The sequence below is a fragment of the Amia ocellicauda genome, chromosome 5, assembly GCF_036373705.1.
Source record: "Amia ocellicauda isolate fAmiCal2 chromosome 5, fAmiCal2.hap1, whole genome shotgun sequence".
NCBI lineage: Eukaryota > Metazoa > Chordata > Actinopteri > Amiiformes > Amiidae > Amia > Amia ocellicauda.
In genome coordinates, this window is record NC_089854.1 from 37,910,977 (window position 1) to 37,931,019 (window position 20,043).

The 20,043-nt window shown below is 34.8% G+C and overlaps 1 protein-coding gene across 3 annotated transcripts in view; it reads left to right on the plus strand.

The window, feature by feature from the left end:
• sfmbt2 (Scm like with four mbt domains 2) overlaps positions 1-20,043 on the plus strand; it is an 86,657-nt gene that overhangs the window by 60,540 nt on the left and 6,074 nt on the right. For all 3 annotated transcript variants that reach the window (XM_066705095.1, XM_066705097.1, XM_066705096.1), the window contains 9 exons: positions 61-143; positions 3,051-3,177; positions 6,966-7,079; positions 11,677-11,719; positions 12,279-12,346; positions 12,899-13,038; positions 15,502-15,611; positions 16,328-16,503; positions 19,546-19,715. In XM_066705095.1, coding sequence (XP_066561192.1) covers positions 61-143; positions 3,051-3,177; positions 6,966-7,079; positions 11,677-11,719; positions 12,279-12,346; positions 12,899-13,038; positions 15,502-15,611; positions 16,328-16,503; positions 19,546-19,715 — 1,031 coding nt within the window. The remainder of the gene's footprint in view (positions 1-60; positions 144-3,050; positions 3,178-6,965; positions 7,080-11,676; positions 11,720-12,278; positions 12,347-12,898; positions 13,039-15,501; positions 15,612-16,327; positions 16,504-19,545; positions 19,716-20,043) is intronic.

Consider the following 20,043-nt stretch of genomic DNA (forward strand, 5'->3'; position numbering starts at 1 on the left):
TTTCTATACTGGAAAACACCTGTGATCTTCTATCTTACCCTAATTCTGTCTCAATTGCAGGGTACCTCACTCAGGATTTTGACTGGGCAGATTACCTGAAACAGTGTGGCACAGAAGCTGCTCCCGATCTGTGCTTTAGAAATGTGAGTTGTATTTGTTTCGGGGGTTTCTGTTTTGTATTGTCACAGTTGTCATTGTCAAATACGAATGCAGTTGCAGGTGAAGGTTTTGTGACCGTTCCTGTCATGTAGTTAAATAGCAGTTAAATAGGCTTCATATGAACCTATTAATACAGTATGAAATACCTTTGTCTATATATGATTTGATATGATTCGATCCTTTATTTAAAAACATATGATATGTGGCATTATGTATACATCTGAACACACATCTAAACAAAGGTAACAAAAGCATCACCAAAAATTTTCTATATGCCAAAATCAGTTCAGATATGCTTGATTGTCAATAATAATAATAATGTTGTTATAATTATTGGGAATTCATATTTTCATTGAGATGGGCTGTATCTGCTTTTTAGATCACAAGGTCACAGCCCTTTTGGGTCTTTCAGGAAGGGCACGTTTCAATAGCCTGCAAAGAAACAGGCTCATGTTTATAAATGTTTACAAAAGCCCCCAAGAATGCAGTGTTTTGGAATATGATGAATATATTACATCCAGACAAAAGACACAGAGGAATTCAATATTACATTGAGAGGTTTATATGAACCCTTTGAACTGTATGTTCCATGAGTTAAGATGAGGTGCCAATAGTTGTCTATAACCTGTCTTAGACAAAATGCGATTTTCATTTAGCATTATCCATTAACAAGGCATTATTTGACTAGTGTCTGTCCCACTCATTCAACAACTGGTGGGTATTGCAAGATTCTCCCAGTACATTTCCTGTAGGTGGGTGGTAGATTAAAGATGCCATCGGCATTTGTAATTGTCTTTTTATTACACATTGTAAGAACAAGGGGAAAAACTCATGGGTTTTCATGGTTTGAAGTATGTAGCTTGATCTGCTTTAGGTAAAACAGCATTCAATGGGTTTTTGCAGCTGGGTGCTCACCGCTAGAGAAATGCCTGGGTAGAAATGTTTTGGATCCAAAAATAACGTCTGAAAGGGTCCTTTGTTATTTGTCTCAAAACAGAATAGAGTACACCTTACATTACATTTTATATTGATAATATTTATTTATGGATTTATACCATCATATTTTAATACAATCGATTGACATTGCATATGAACTAGTGGGTAGGCAGTAATGTATTATATTTATTTTCCTCCTTTATTTTCATCAGGGAAGACTTAAAAAAAAAAAAAGAAAGAAAGACAATGCTAAAGAGCATTTTTCTTTAAGTCGTAAAATAGTGTTTGATCAAAGTCAAAACAGTAAAAAAAAAAAAAAAAAAAAAAAAAAAAAAAGATAAAAGCAGCATCTCTGAATAGAACTTAAACTGTTGTGGAGTCAGATTATACCGTTATTGTACTGTAAAATGGGATGCTATTGTGCTCGTGCCCTACAGACTATTTCTTCTACCAATGGCAACTGTAAAGAATTTGATTATAGTGTCTGCATCAATTATTCAGGCAGTGGAGTGCTATATTTCTTCTTTTTCCCTGTTGTAATCGTTTACACGTTTCAATTTGCCCATTTGTGTTTACTGTATATTCAAGCAACTTATAAAACAATTCAGATGCTTTTTCTGCTTTATTGTTCTATTTTTTTATTCTCACGGATTAGATGACAGATGCGCTCAAACTGTTACTCTGGCTGGAAGAGAAAAGCGAGTGCTTCTGGAGCTTAAAGTACTAGCAGAAAGAAACAGTAGGGATTCACTGGCTTTAGGAGCCAGAAAATGCTTTCAGCAAAAGAGCAGATTGATTCCATTCAGCGAAGACTGGTTTAGAGTAAAGACATCACAAAAGTTTAAAGATGTCTGCATCCCACCATAGACCACGAAGGAGGCATCATTAAATTCTATGACAGACAATTTGAATGTGAGTAGACAACTGTACAGAGAAACCCCAATATGAGTCAGGAATTTGAATGGCAATAAGATTTTATGCTAAATACAAACCACTGTGTTCTTTTATAATGTTTGAATTGAAGGTGAACGATTTACAGAAAATAAGGAATTAAGCATGGCCTGTTGATTGTTAGAGATGCATACATTAAGGGAAAAGCTGAAGCCTAAGCTGAGGATTTCTGTTTAGACATTGATCTTTTTATAGATTCACCCCCAGGTACAACAAGCAAAATCATTAATGGTTAAGATTGGAAGCTGCTGTGCATTTTAGTCCGGTCTCATTGTTTTGTAGCAGAAAGCACCTATGCTCAAAGCGATCAAGATGTTTTGTGCCGAGTTTTCATTAGAAGGTAATCACACTTAGCATTTCATTTGCACCTTGAACAAATAAAAAGGACAAGCAGGAAGTTCCCAGCTAGCCTTGAATTTTAAAAAGACAACAATTCGAAAATGTTTTTGTTATTAACTTGCTTCTGTGTAATAACTTTTTGGTTGATGGACCATTTTTCTCTGTGGAGTTGACAAGCCCCATTTATCAGTAACTACTTTTAATCTGTATCAGTAAAGGTTTGGTCAGAAACTCGACTTTACCTGAATTTATAAATACACTGCCCTTTTCCTTCATGGCTGGTAAACCCACCCACATCTATTAATCATGATTCAGTTCACAGTTTCTTATGCGCTCCTGAAATATTTAATATCTTTATTATTAATGGAATTAATTAAAATTAACCAATTTTCAGTGAAAACCTATACATTTCTAAATCTGTAAGAATGTGTGACACAAATCATCATATCTATCAAAATGAAAATTATAATGTTTGGTACACATGGATCAAACAAAAATTGCAGTTAAAAAAGAAAATTAGGAATCAATTTTCCTTCAGTCTGTTTTTATTGAAAATACTAGATTTGTTTTACAGTATTAGATCCATTTATGTTTTCCTAATGGTTCTTTTAAGATAATAATTTACAGTTTGTAAGCCTATAGCATTTTATTTTATTTTCTTTCAGACATCAGTGAGTCGTGGTTTTACCAAAAACATGAAGCTTGAGGCAGTTAACCCTTTCAAGCCCTCCGAACTCTGTGTGGCATCGATCACCAGAGTGAAAGGAAGATTGATGTGGCTGCATCTTGAAGGTATGTAAAAAGTATCATTTTAGCCAAGAAACAAATGCTTGAATCTGCTTTTAAAGCGCATTAGGCGCATTTACACTGCGATTTCTGATCCGGATCAAATGCATCGGAACATTTTATCACGATCAGTGGTGTTGCATTTACACTGCCATTTGATCAGGATCAACTGAGGGGTCCTCGCGTGCACACTAACACACAAGTCCAAACTTCATTATATGCGTATATTAAATTAGTCCTTTATAACATGGCTATATAAAACAAATGTCATTTTATCTCATTAAAAACCAACGCACTTGCATATTTTATGCAACCGAAGCATTTAAAATAAATATACATACATTTTTTGCAAACAAAAATAAGTTATTTACAGCCGAAGCATTTTAACTTAAAATACAATTGTATATTTTTGCTAAGATAAAGTAACAAACCATTTATTTTTAGTTTTAACAATATTTGATTTGTAATACGGGTTGTAGGGAAGTGTGCTCCTATCTGCTCCACTGATGCACAGGCTGTTCGTCTGCCAACTGCCTCTAAAACACACGCTCTGACAGTGCATGTCTAAACTTGAGCTGGTCGTGCATTTACACTGCCAGGATCAAATGCTACTGATGACCTCTCCCTGAGAGGTACATTTGATCCGATTGCTGAGCATTTACACTGCCATTTCTGATCCTGACCAAATTCTACCGATGCATTTAATCCGCATCAGAAGTAGCAGTGTAAATGTGCCTATTGTAGGTGAGCCTAAAGAAAATTGTTAAGATTCCTGTTTACTGCATTGACCTAGGCTAAGGAAGGGGTGTAAACCTTGAACTACCACGCAATAAATGCAATGGCAGTCAAAGGTTTTCACACACACCCATTCTGAACTCACTTCCAGATTCCAGAATTCCAGAATCGCTTGAAATCTTTCCCTTTTTTCTGACTTTTCTGGAAAGATGCCTTTGATTAACAAGTATTTATGCTCTTAAATGGATCACCAAACAACACCTTTTAACATGAAGAGAACATGCTTTCACAGTATATGCATGGAGCTTTCACACACAGATTTGGAGGCAATTTAAAATAAATAAACTAATAAAGAGGGGGTCAGGAGATATTAACACAACTGCAGGAATTACTTTGATTAACACAGATACTTTACCTTCACCTGAATCTGATGCCTATTGTCCAATGAATCATTATCACTGAAAATTATTATTCAGCCTACAGAGCAAAAACAAATTAACATGTCTTGCTATTAATAGCGTTCCCTTATGTTTTAATTACGAAAGCACATCAGCTCAATTTGTGTCCATAGGCAGGTGGATCAGCAAAAGAAAGAAGAAAAATACTATTTATAATAATTTTGATGGGTTTAAATCCTTGATTTTTTATATTCTGTATACTGAACTATTATTTTTATATTTTCTTTTATTAGCAATAATTTCCAAAGTGAAGCATTGACAGTTGTTTGGAGCTGTGAACACACTTAGCATATATACTTGATCACTGGTATATTACTCACTAAGTTTTGTTTCTTTTTCCAAACCATTGAAAATAATTGCTTTAGCTATGCTATAAATAACATTAAATGTACTCTCTCGTTTAATGACAGATTGCAAATTAATTAATCTGAAATCAAATAATTTAATTAATGTATTTGTGTTTTGAAATTATGGTTTACTTTCCTCTTGAGGAGAGGAGCTGACCTAGTGTTTGCTTTCACATGTTTCGATATCCTGGAATGGAACTGGTTTGTACACTGGTAAAGGCACTCTTTGTATACCTACTGGTGACCACAGAGTGCACTGAATAGTGTAACAGAAAAGCACTTTCAGTACAGTAGGGATTGCAAGACTGTTCTCTCATGATGTGATGCAGAGGAGAACCATCTCAGACATTACTCAGGCTAAATCAAGATTACCACAGACCCAACACAGCTGTAGTCTGACGCCAGCTCATAATTATGACTTTGTAGTTTTGAATGCTGATAATGGGGAATATGATAGGAGTATAACAACAGGGTGTAAAAGCAGATGCAACACATTGTAAATATGTCAGCTTTTCTGTTTTTGTTTTCTTTTTAAAGGGAACAATTGCAATGAAATGGCATAACGTCAACACTGTAACCATCAAAGGATGTTACATTATGATTTGTATGCCCTGAGAGAGAGAGAGCAGATTGTCTGACTGTATGCAGCAAAGAGGGATTGCTCAGCTAGTTCAGTGCTAGTTATCTTGAACTTGAGAGTAGCTTAGGACGGATGTTTGTGGTCATGAGCTGTACTTTTGTAGCTGACAGGTAAGCGGGTGCAGAATAACCTCAGCCAAGACTACACTGTGACATAGCAACACAGCGGGAGCAGAAAATGGGGGGGAAAGTGGAACGATGTGGGTGGTTTTGTCTAACCAGATCAATACTCTTCATTCAAGTTCTTCTTGCTCTTTATACACATTTAGCATCATTAACATGTTTAAGCATGAACAGTGCGAAAGGACCTCATGTAAGCTAGATAATGCACTTGAGTAGAATGTATTTCTTCTTGTATGTACCTCTCTCAGTTTACATATTTACCTATATTTACCAGAAATGCCAGCAGTTCAGAGGTTGTGGCCTGTTATAGCTAGACTGAAGTATGTGTTCAGTACTATTGTGGAAATGTAGGTCACGGTAACTTATTTCTGTATCATTTTGGTTACCACAGTGTTTTCTAAAGCTGGTGGCAGAATTTAAGTGAATGTTCCCGTTGACATCATTTGATCTAACATATACACATTTCCCCTCAACTGCATATTAAGGAAAATGTATATTTTATTTGTGTTAATCCTATTGATTTGGTTCAGAATTCAAAACTTTGTTTGAATCAATTACAAATTACAATTACAAAACTTGAACTTGTGATTGGTGGGTGACATGAAGTTTTAATTTGGTCCAGGTTTAATGATTATGTTTTTGCAGTTCAGTAAATAAAAGTGGTGAAATCATTCAAAGAAGAATCTATTATGATATACATAAATTGTGTGTGTGTACATATGGTATTAACTATGGCATTATCAGCCTGTGATAACAAAGGACACTGAAGATCTTCTATTTTTCTCATTTTTTATAACTTTTAAATCCACACGAATGTCCAAAGTCTACTTTCTTAAAAGTCTAACAGTGTCTCTGGATTATATCCTTCTAAATATTTAGATTTAATATGGAAGGTTGCATACAGACTTATTATGCAATCCAGTGTTACTGGCTTTTTTCTTTACTGTTCGTGAACGTGTTTTATTAGGGCAAATCAGCAAAGCACTACTGTTCTTTGGTGGCTTTCTGAAAGGGGGTTGTGGCTTTTTTACATGTGTAAGCGAGTCAGTTATTTATGAAGGTGCTATTTTGGGGGTTGTGATCAAAATAGATTTCTCTCATAAATGACTTTCTTACATCAGAAAAATAAATACCTCTTTGCGGCAGTCACTTACTCATTTGTGGAAGGAATAGTGGACGTTTTGATTTGACCTGTGTCCCTTCTGCCTGAAAAAGAAAATGTGGAATTTGTACTTGTAGTTCAGCCTTCCCCCCACCCCATACTCAAAAAGCAAATGAAAAATAGTTCTCAGCTAAGCAATGTAGTGGATATTGATCTGTTTTTAGGTTTTGGTTCTGAACATTGTGGTTGTCCAACATAGAGCAGGATTGTTTGAGCTTGTATGAACATATTATGGGTCAGGACTGCTCGGGATTACGAGATTAAATGCCTACAGCATTGTTATTTAAATGTCACACAGATATGTTTATTCTTTCTGCTTATTCCTTGCAGGTCTGAAGAAGCCCCTCCCAGAATACATAGTTGACGTGGAGTCCATGGATATTTTCCCAGTTGGATGGTGTGAAGCTAATGGCTACCAGCTCATTTCACCTCACAGAACTGTCTGTATGTATTGAGTAAACAGCCTTTTCCTTTCAAACCAACCAAACTTTTTAGAGCCATGCAACTGTTACTGTGAATATGAAGTGACAGTTTTCTTAGCTGCCTGGTAAATGATATCCTGTCTTTGTCATGTCAATTACAAGAAAGCAATTATCTTGAGGACAGGACACAACAGATCCCAGTTCCTCTCTCTGCAAGAGAAAACATATGTATACATAAAAAAGCTATGTGTGAGAAAAAAGACATCAATTCACAAATATCAGCTAAATTACCTTCACTCTTCAGTGCTGGAGAATAAGAATTTCATGAATCAATATCTTGTTTCTGTAGGTAGCAATCTATGTATGTGACCAAGCAGGTTGGGAAGGGGTTAGAGAGAGCAATACATATATAGCTCCTCCGTATTTCTAATATACAACTATCTCATTTATAACCCTATACCCTTATTTAAAAATATACAACTTATTTAAAAAATGTAACATACGTAAGGGGCCCAATTACATAAAGAATGGTGACCTGCCGTTACCTTGAACAAATGCAGGAGAGTCGCGGCTCTGAATATTGCAGGGCCACTCTGGCTGTATTACATCTAAAATTTTAGGAGCCACAAGTTTGCTGGTGTAGCCTCCGAAATGGGCAGGCAGGGAGAAAGTCCCTCCGAGCTGATCACATCGGTCGTTATTTAATCTCAATCAGAGGGTGGAAGCCGCAAGAGGTCGCAAGAGACTATACTGACGTAAATAAAAACATTTACCAACACGCTAATAGCAAACTGCAGGCCTGAACTTGAGAGCATTATATTTATGAGTAGAAATAAGCATCTAACAGTAAATAAAGCTGCCACTGAGGACAGGTTTGTAGTTTTATATTTGCAAGTGGTTTAATCCCAGCCGTGATGTTGTTTAACTGTGTTTTTTTTTTGTTTTAAAGTGTATTGTTTGGTTAGCTGGGAATATTTTGTTTACCATGATCATGAAAATGTACTAATGGCCTGGTTTTGGTTTCAGTGAGTAAATGATATGCATAGCCTAATAATAATCATACAAACAATAATTCTCAAAATAAGAGACACATGAATAAGGAAAATTAAGGCATATAAATATACTGTCCAGACCTCTCCATAATACCTTGTTTATTTTTGTTGATATTTTGTATATTATTTACATTGCTTGATTGCACAATCATTTTAGATTTGATACCACAAAAGTTTAGTAGCACAAGGTCCATCCAGTAATGCCTCCCATGTCTCTGAAAGGAATTCACAGCACAAACATTTTTCTTTAGTCGGGCCCAAGGTTAGATTTAGACTCTGATGTTATACATTGTAATCCCTTCACTATGGTTGATTTGTGTACTGTTTAGTTTTGTTTTCATTTTTGTTCTTGGAAGAGAATGTAATATAATTAACTTATCATAAACAAGGATGTAGTTCACATTTTATGGTAAGGAAGTTGTGTCTGTGTTTTTTCTTGGCTAGGGCAAGGCTAATTAATACAAAGTGCATTAAGAAATAGTTAAGTGTTACCGGTTTTTAAGAGCTTCAATGATGTTTGCACTGATTATGGAATTTAGCCTTTGGTTTGTAGAATAGATTGGTGGCAACTTGGGTCTGAAGTTCAGTAAATTCAGTTGATCTCCCATGTCATTGATGGGTACATTAAACACATTGTAGATTATTGATTGGCCTTCTGTGAAAGTCTGAGAGTGTGAAAGTGCTTCAACACAGAAGTATGCCCGAGTAATAATGTCCAGTGATGCAGCAATAAGCTTTTGTTGTTTCTGTATAATTTCCCCAGATTTGTTGTTTACAGTGACACAGTATTACTGAAAGCAACATTCCTGAAGGTTGCCTGCAGGCAGTGAGCTTGTGTGATGTTACAGTCAAAAGGAACACACTGTAAGCAAACGGGAACATGTCTGGTAAAAACCTGCTCGATTCCTAAAATGAGTCAGCTTTCATTGAGCAGAAATGACAGCAGCAATACCTAAGCAAATCGCTGAAGTTTATATATTTCAAGAAACATAGCTCTGTGATATATAAATATATATATTTTGGCATGTCTGAAAACCCATTTAGCAATACTATATAAGATCAGATAGTATGTGCTGTGCTTGAAATCGTGACTTAGCATGAGATTTTTAAAACCAGTTATTAATCAGTAATTCAGATGCTCATAAGTCATGTTGTAATAACGCGCTGTTCTTAATCAGCCTTATTCATTGATTGATCTAGTGCAGAAGGTGTAATCAGTGGGAATCTGTTGTGAATTGTATTAACTGCTTCATCAGAACAATACTGAATCATAATCCTGGCCCGGCACATTTCCATACAAATTAAATCGTACATTTCTCACACGGTGTAAAGATGTGTTTCTAAGCGGGATGTATTTTGCTAATTAAGACTTTTTAATAGGATGACAGGAACAAGAACACTGTGCCCCAGCACTGATCTTTTGCAAACCAAAGAGAAAAGACAGATTACCCTTTTTTTTTAAATTATTTAGATCTTAGTTGATACTGATTATTTACCGAAGCTGAGATTCATTAACATATGCAGTGTGAAGCATCTGTTTCTTTGTAAGCAGAAATAGTTTTTCATGGAAAAACACTAACACTAGTTACAGTTTGAAAGCCTCTCATTTATAACATGATTCACACAGTGGTGGCTGAGGACCTTGATTGAATCGCAGAAATAAAACAGAATATAGGTTTTTACGTAAGGTTGAACTTGAGAGTATGAAGTGTCTTTTGAAGATAGAGAGGTAACAGAATCTGTGCACTTCTGTTCAGTAATGCAATGAGACCAAGATTTGGTGAAAGGAGCAGAAAGGCATTTGGTGTGAGGTGGAAGGCAATATTTAATATGACAGGTGGGGCTTTGGAAGAAGGAAATCAGAACGCTTACAAACAGGCCTTGTTCAGTGTGCTGGTAGCTAAGCAATCCCATATTTTCATCCAGACGTTTCTTGAAAGACTGCAGAGTAACGGCTGACCTGGATAAGAGCGGGCAGCAGCTGGAGGTGTAGGGGTATTTCGGAAGCTGTGGGGGGAGACCATGTTTAGCCAGACTGCCTTGTTTAAAAACCTCAGTTAATTAGAATTTGTTCCATGTGAATTACTTACTGGTTTAAGGACAGAATTAGTAGGAATGCACAGCCAGCATTTTGGGTATATACAGTTTAAACTGGCTCTTGTCAAGCTCTTGTCAAAGTCAGATATTCATTGTGATCTAAATTAAGTTTATGGTCTTATTATGATTACGATTATTAGGCTATTGCTTCAGTCATTATCCGATTCAAGATTTTTTTTTTTTTTTTTTTTCTAGAATTTCTTCCGGTCACGTAAGAAACTAATTTCAAACGGTCTATATGAAATGTATCATGCACATTGAAACGTGGGTTGTTTACATGTGTCATGCTTTATATAAACACATGATTTTTTGTGTTAAAAAAGTGTCTTAAATTCCAAGTTAGTGACAAATAAAATGTGAGCTGGTTTAAAAGGAAATGGCAGGATGTGTGGCATGAATAGATTTTACATTTTAATAATTATTATCTTTAATGTTGGATTTCTAACGTTTTTTGTGATTATGTCCTATTGTTATGGTTATCAGTATTTAATCTTCAATATCACAGTCCTACCATACTTACTGTAGGAATTTACCATGAAGAGAACAGTGTTCTTTATTGACTGAATGAACAAACATCATCCCACAAGTTTTCATTCAAGGTTAGAATTCATCCAGGCAAATGACAACCTCGAATAATTGACATTTTCAGCGGTTGTCATGAAGTTAAGAAAAATAAATTATGAAACATTTTTTTTCATAATTATATATATATATATATATATATATATATATATATATATATATATATATATATATATATATATATATATATTATAGCTTTTATTTAGATTATATTTGCATGGATTATATTCATAGATTTTATGTGATAATTAGTCTGAATCTTCCAACAGGAAAGAATTATATGATTTAATGTATTTCTAGATCAAATGTCTTTAGAATGGAACAAACATTGAAGGAATTAATGGTTAACAACAACAGAATAAAGTTCCTGACCTTAGCAGGAGAACAATGGGGAGTTACAGCCCAAATACTTCCAGTCAAGAACACATTGCTTGGTGGTTTCTGTTAAGTTAAATGCATCCATATTTATTGCATGAATAACAACTACATCAATATACAAAAAAACATGTTTTCCCATTTAAATGCATAAATTTCAGGTTGTAACACAACAACATGTGAAAAAGTCCAAGGGGGGGTGAATACTGCCTATAGCCACTATATATATATATATATATATATATATATATATATATTATATATATTATATATGCTTCAGACAAGTATATATTTCACAAAGCTGCATATGCAAGAAACATCGATAATTTATTCTGAAAACTTTATCTCTTAATGTTTAATAGTGTATTTGCATAATTAACATTTTGACCTCTTTGTTGAAAGGGGAAAAAATCTTTCTGATGGAAAAGTAATATTAAAATGGAAACAGTTTAAGCAGTTTCTCTTTTTTTTACCTTTAATTTCACTTGTTTATTTTTATGTTCTGCTTTTCAGGTCAGAAACAGAAAAAGATTGCGGTGGTGCAGCCAGAAAAACAGTAGGTCTACTATTTGATTTGGTGTTTCCTTCCTCTCCCCTTTAGATAAGTAGGTAAACCCGATGATTATAGTAGGACTTCTCTGTGACAAGCAACACTCCCAATACAGAAGTGCCACTCCATTACAGCAAGGCCGTTTATTTTCACAGCAAACCGACAGAAAAACAAAACTGGATCTCAGGAAAACAAGATGAAGTTTCTCCTTAAGCCCAAAGCTCTATGATTGAAAATCTTTCTAGTGGGGAGTTTTTTCGTTTCTGAAGATTTATACTTTTTATATATATATATATATATATATATATATATATATATATATATATATATATATATATATATATATATATATAATTACTTGTTACAGAAGTAGATCCTTTGTTGAGAGATGATAGCTTTTACAAGTTACTCCCGCCTTTTTTATGTCGGAATAGAAATAACAATTTATATAATCTCGAGAGTGAACAATTTTATCATCACCTTGGTTACCATTAGTGCCTCACTGTATTTTTATTTTTTTAAGATTACACAAAAGTCATGACTTAATTTGTTGTGCTTTTTACAGATTGCTTACCTCACAGTCTGTGGAGAATATACCTCATAACCTCTGTCCCAATGCTGCACTGGAGACTGGTAAATGAACTGTTGAATGTCTTTGATCAAAGCAGGCAGTGATCACATAAACCTATAAGGAAAATGTTTAGTTTAGTAACAATTAAAAAAATAAAACGAATCAAAATTGTTTCTGCCTTTAATATGAAACAGGATATACATATTTGACCACAGCTGGAAAAAAAAAGATATTACTAAAATAGTTTTGAACACCTACAGTTTCACTTGTCAGAACTTGTCCCTTAATGCAGATCTCATATAGGGCAATTATCAGTTATTGCAAATGCGACATGTTGAAAAATGCTGATAAGAGATTTGGGTTTTAAACAGCATTTAATTTCACGCTAGCTGCTGCATGTCTTTTTATAAAAAGAATAAGAATGATTTCAAAATGTAAACAAACAAACAAAAATGCTTAAAATAAATATTGGAAATTTAAGCATGTATTGTCTTTTTCTATACACAACTTTTGTATTGTATTGCCTTCTCTTGGAAGAACATTATAAACACATTTGTCTTGCCTGAATGTTGCCGGCACAGAAAATTATAATAATATTCAATGTTTTCCTACAGGTTCCACAAATGGAAAATACTGCTGTTCCCAAATCTTCGTCAATCATCGTTGCTTCTCAGGTCCCTATTTAAACAAAGGGAGGATAGCAGAATTGCCTCAGTCAGTGGGGCCAGGAAAGTGCACTTTAGTTTTAAAAGAGGTAGGTGCTGAAAGACTGAATTCAAATTATTAAGTGTCTACTGTGTCTACTGTAAGACAAAATTATTTTTTTTAGGATACCATTTTAAGCATCAGGAAATAAAGCATGAGTGTTATGATAAATTCACTGGCCAGACTTAATAATCAAGATATACATTATGAATAGGTGACAATCGTTATTCTTATAGTTAAACACTTTTATTAATTAATGCATTTCCAGTAAAGCAAAAGTGAGGGCAACCTGTTAGATGTGTTCCATCTTTTACAATAAAAGACAGCTGTTTCATTGCCTCAGGTAAAATCTCTAATCGTATTAACTTCCAGCTAAGATGTCATAGTCATTAGACAACAAAACTGAGGTAATGATGTTGAACCATCCAATCATATATATGATAATTACATGTTACAACAAACATTAAGCTTACACGAATAGTTGTTCAATACTACATTAAATAATACATTTATAGGTTGCTTTTAATCATTTCATTTTAGTATAGTCTTTGCTTATTTACTGCTATAAATACAACCTTATTATGAAATGTTACCTGACTTTGCTGTGACTGTGAATCAAGTAAAACTTTGAAAAGGATGTATATTGCTGTGAGATGCTACTATCAACCATAGTGTCACAATATTTTAAATCTATTCGGCACTAAATGTGGTGGAAAAGTTTTTGATCTTAAAAAATACCAAAATAAGCCGTTTTCTCTGTGATGACCACAGATTTGATTTAGTCTACTTGATGTTTTCTGAGGGAACATTTTTAGCAAATTTGAAATGTAACAAACTGCGGCAAAGTTGTTCTCCTGTGTAGCAGATTCATAACATATAAATATGATTCTGAATTAAGTAGTTTGTACAAATGGGAAGGTATTATGTATAAGGCAAATTTGTGATACTGATTTTGAGGATGAGCCCAAGGCAAATACTTAAATTTAGACCACTTATCATGCATAATCTGCAAGCATTAAAATACCATCAGTGTTTCTAGTTGCACATCTTGGGATATTGAAATTCTCAGAGTGAACAGTTGGTTTTAATTTGGAAGGGATATTTTTTTATATGGTGTGAGGCATTTTACAGTTGTTGTTTTGACACTAGTGTTTAATTAATTGTATTATCTTAAAATAAAATAAGGGACATGGAAAGCATGGAATCAAATTTCAGAATCATATTTTACCGTATTTGTCACTTTTATAGATACAAGTAGTTCCTGCTCATGTAAACTGTAGAAAATAAGGCATGTGAATGAGATGCACACACTGAAGTTACATTTAAAGAAAAAAAGCAATGCGAATGAAATATAAAACCTCTCATGTTTGGAGCAAAAACTGGCGTCATTAAGAAGATTAACCACAACAAACATATAAAGGATATTGACAAATAATTTGCCATTCTTAGACGTATGTCAAGATCAATTTGTGAGAAAAACCAAGAAAACCGCTTTAACCAGGGTCCAAATAAGACTTAAACAGAAGACGACTAGTTGTGCAAGAGATACAAAGAAATCAGTAATTTAAGTTTCTACCAAATCTTCTAAAAGTATGGTAAACAGGGCTTAAATTCTCAGTCAGTTTTTCCCTGAACACATGTGATATAAATTAAATATACAGCTCTGGACAAAATGAAGAGACCACTTAACATTGATTTCTGAACTTGGAGTGGTCTCTTAATTTTTTCCAGAGCTCTGTCCTCCATATAGGTAAATATAATAATTTGTCATTAAATATTATACAAAGAAATTGCACAGTACTCACAAAAATAAATTGTTTTATAATTACTTATAGTAAAGTGCTAGTGTTAGTTATTCATACTCCCAAGTCTTTGCTTGATTGAAGGTAACTTTTTTACAGAGATGTACAAAGGCATTGAAAAAAGCCCAGTGGTTGTAAACCCATTGATGTAGCTTCACATATGAACATTATCAATTCTAAAAAGAAAAGGGATCAAAGTTCTGTATTGGATATTGCAACCTTTTAATCTGAACCCTATTAATGTGTTATAGGTGGATTTGAAAGACAGTGTGGTTGCCAAGAAACTCAGCCATTTAAATTCACATCAGGTTTCTTGCATTAAAGAACAGAGAAACATTTCACACAGAACGCATAGCAACAACTCATCCAAAGCTACAGAAACATTTCCCAACTATAATAAAGGATATATAGGTTGTACCCGGTTACATATTAAAATGCATGGTCACTTTTTTCCCTGTAACTCACTGCTTTACTATATTTTGTTTTAAAACGTATACATTTGTTTTATTGTTTAAAGTCAATATAGGGTTTGAGATTCAGCACGTGACCTTGGCCTTCAGTCTAAGTCTCATGAATAGGTCTTATTTTCCATCATATATTGTAGTGTATATGTGTATTTTGAATAGTTTGCAATATAAATTAATTATAAGTTGTTATCTATATTTTGGGCTACTTTTGTATTGTGAATGGGATGTGATTTGTCCTCCTAGGTGCTTGGCATGTTGATCAACGCTGCCTATAAACCAGGCAGGGTTCTCCGAGAACTTCAGCTGGTCGAAGACCCACAGTGGAACTTCCAGGAAGAAACACTAAAAGCCAAGTAGGTTTTTGTCGTCTTTTCCAGTCAAAGCGCATTGCTTGAGGGGCCGTAATTACATAATAGAATACAGGGTTTATAGAATATTAATAGCATCTCATACCAGCCTACAAGAGCCCAGATGATGTGTTTTATAGTTTGTGGTCAGCACTTTACCCGGCTGTGTTTAATGTTTATTTTTATATGCTATTACTTCAGACTCCTTTTCATGTGCTCAGACCATCACTGCAGGTTGCACAGAGTTTGAGAGCACACAATTTGTCTTTTAAGAAGAGGATCCTCAATTGTTACTTGCCAAAAATAAAAGAGCACTATACATATGTTAATGTTCCCAGTGTTTACTTCTAATTTCCTACATATGTTTCTGATGGAGTGTTTATTTTGCTTGACATAAAACCAAGCAAATATACTGTATCCGATTACTCTAAACATCTAAGTGAGCTCTCAAAGCAGTATATTGGAGTGTTTACAATTATTAATGGCCATGAAGTATTCAAAATAAAACAGTCACAAGATGGTCATTAATGTTTTATTGTTGTTATTATTATTTTAAAGTTTAACTGTAATCAACAACAGGACTTAATTCTTTATTTAATGATCTGAGTTTTTTTTTTTTTTGTATTATTATCTTGTTATTTCATTACAAATGTTGCCAAATCAAATCCTATATACAGAATGTTTTGAGCATTAGACTTTCATGACTTCTTGTCTTTGTTCAGATACAAAGGAAAGACTTACAGATCCACTATCAAGATTGTGCGAACATCAGACCAGGTGTCCGATTTTTGCCGAAAGGTTTGCCTGAAGCTGCAGTGCTGTCCCAATCTATTCAGCCCCGCACTGGTCACAGACAAGTGTCCCGAGAACTGCTCTGTTCACACAAAGACCAAGTACAGTGAGTATGTCCCCTCCAAAGGGATGTTATATTGTTGTGACCAAATTCACCTGAGAACATTTTATTTTCAGTTTCATTATAATTTGTTTTCATTTTGCATTTCAGGAAGGATATGTTTGTCATATATCTTAATCTTAGTTTCTCACATTTTGAGAACTACAAATACCTGATCTCTGTTTAAGAACCAACAGGCTGCATTCACAGACCCAGAGTAGCGCTAGTCTTGAACTACCCAATGTTGTTTTAGGTAGGGTAATCCAAGAGTTAATTGAGGTCTTTGAAACCAGCTGCAACATGATGCTCAAACAAGAGTATTTATTCATATTTAGCTTGACTAAAAGCCTTACAGCTACTTTTCTAAGATACTGTTAATATGATTAGTAACAGGTCATGCCTCCCCTCAGGTGAAAAACTACCCTGGATTGCTCTTTCTTTTTCATTGCCCCTTATTGGTGGAGTGAGGCGGCCAATGAGCTTTACTGCACCTGTCTTGCCACCTTTTGATGTCTCATTATAAAGCATCTGTTTGAATGACACTTGTAGACCCTAGGTTTGAACCTACATTTTAGTCAGTGTAATGAGGTTAATTGTTCTAGTGATGTTGGCATCCTTGTAATATTGTATTTATGTGAAACATTGTGTTTTAGTGGTTGTTGACCATCAATAAAACAAATTGATATAACTTCTGCTAAATAACTTCAGAATATTAATATAATTCCTACTTATAATACAAACAAATACATATCAGCTCTTTTAGAAGATTTAAAATTGTATTGTAGTGTACCTTTTCTGATTCTGAAGTCTAATATTGGCAGATTTTTTACTGTGCAAACATATTTGGGCTCATTCTAACTTGCTTGGAGTATCAATGACCATTACTGACCTAAAGAGTGCTCTGTGTCCAACCTATTGCCATGCCTCTGTCTTTACACACTTTAAATGACTCTGCAGATTTTTGGCGCGCTGCAACAGCTTTGAGTTTTGGCCTCATTTCTGTCACCTATTGTCATTCCCAGCATACATCGTTATATGTTTCCTTGAGTCAACTGTAGTATTTGGATAATTTTGTTCCAGGTTTCACATCTCTGCATTAATACAGACTGCACATATTGGTTGAAGGCTTTCATTTTCAGGCCCAGAGGCAGTTTCTCCATTTGAATCGCACTTAATCTTCCCAAAGCACTGTAGACAGTTGTGTCTCTTCTGTTTATTTTATACATCTGGTTGTATAGTAATTGACCTAAATAACGCCTGACTGTTGACCTCTTCCGGCTTGCTGTCATTTACTTTAGTTTCCTTGGCAGGAGAACATTTATTGAAGATCACTTTAGTTTTCTGCAAGTTTGTTTACAAAGTAGTTCTCCAATTCAGCATTGAATTTGTCTGAGATTTGTTTGAAGAAAGCACTATGATGTAGCTGGCTTAAACATGTTATTTAAGTAGGTTCCACTCATCTTCTGAAATTTTTCTTATATTTTTTTAATCTCTTCATTGTGACTGTAAAGCGCTACTGGTATATCATATAAGATTGTGGTGTTTTTCTAAAGATACCCTTCTTTTGATCTTTCTCTGTGTGTGTGTGTATACAATTATAAACAAAAGTATTTGAGATGGTGTTCTCTGATTCATTGAGTTCAATCAGTATGGTTCATGGAACTTCACTTATTTATCAGGTAACATTCACTTTACTATGTAAGGCAAATGTAGTCCTAAGGTTAACATCTATTCTTAATGTGCTGAGAGAGAGAGAGAGAGAGAGAGAGAGAGAGAGAGAGAGAGAGAGAGAGAGAGAGAGAGAGAGAGAGAGAGAGAGAGAGAGAGAGAGAGAGAGAGAGAGAGAGAGAGAGAGAGAGAGAGAGAGAGAGAGAGAGAGAAAGACATATGAAGACTATATGATAAACACTGTCATTTATTAATTCACCTTACACTTTCATTAGCATATCCTGCAACAATTCTGATGGAATCATTGCAGAACTGTTTGACGTATTTTAGTAGGAAATTGTGCAATGATGGAAATGATCAAATTCAGTTTAGGAAAAGTAGGAACTAATACTACACACATGCGCACTGCACTCTGAGAAGATGGTTAGCTACAACTGTGTATGTGCATGTATAGGTCATCATATAAAATTTCATGGCAGGATAGCATAAGAGCCTTATTTGGTGTTTTTTTTTTTGTAGAACAACAAGTTTAAAAAATGAATTGCTTTGGGAAAACTGGTTTGCCAAAAGAAATGGGTAAAAAATAAATGTTAAACCAAAAGCACATGTTGAATATGGTGGAGGAGGTAGCATAACATTGATCTTTTAGTTGAGTGCATATGTGTTGATTATGCATCCCAATGGAAAATAATTCACACCTAGTATTCTTCATCTTGAGAAAAACGGAGGAACTCCCAGCACATGTGTTAAATTTGCAACACCACTAAGTAGGTGTGAGAGTCAGGTTGACAGTAGGTGAAATAAACTGTAGTCCATATAGTGAATTGCAAATATTTCCCCCAATAAAATGTGTGTGGTTGCTACATACATTCCTACTGGCATATGTATGCTACAACACATAGTTGTCCAGCATGCAGTAGATTTGACCTCTTTCAGTGAGTTTTTAAAGCCAACATTGCAACACAGTGCATCCTATAGTAAAATTGATAAATTAGAAAGCCTAGGAGCTGGCTTGTTTGCACACCATACAGAAATCACATGGTATCTGTAGATTTATTCTTCTTATTTTGAATAACAATAGAGGTTTCAGGAAAGTACTAGTCCAAACGTCCAAGATAAATTGGCATTAACTTGAACAACCTCATTCCCTTTCTTGAGATGCTTTTGCTCACAGCAAGCAGTTTAAGAGAAGACATTATATTTCAGTGTAAATACCTCTGTGAAAACAAACAGTATCAGTCTGTACTTGTCAAGCTGAAGTTTCTGGAAAACTGGGTTATAAGCATCTATTTTCTTTGGTGAAGTACATTTCTCCCACATGGAACAGACATATTTCTTAATTTCTTAATGTGATCCTTCCTCTCTTTTCAATTTCAATAGCATATTATTATGGAAAGAAGAAAAAAGTTATAAAGACAACTATAGGAGATACCTGCCCAGACACTGGACTTCCTAAACCTACCCGCCGAAGGAAGAAGCGCAAGTCGATCTTTGTACAGAAGAAACGCCGATCTTCTGCTGTAGACTACACCCCCGCTGGGTCCCCACAGGTAGGAGAAGGGAAACGCCACCTCCGTAGCTGCTTACGTGTCTCCTTTGTCACAAGCCAAATATATAGATTTTTGTTATTATTACTTCATTATTTAGCAGACACCCATACCCAGGGTGACTGACAGATTCCACACACAAAAAATTATATGCAAAACACAAAAGACAAAATAAGAAATAAGCATATATATATAGATACATCTGTGGTACTCCTCTCCCTAGGGCTCGAGGGAAGAAAACTACGGACAGACAAATTGGGGTTATGGGGGCAGATTGTTCAGTGTGATCGCCTAATAGGTGTTGGGGAGACCTCAGTATAACGTCGACATG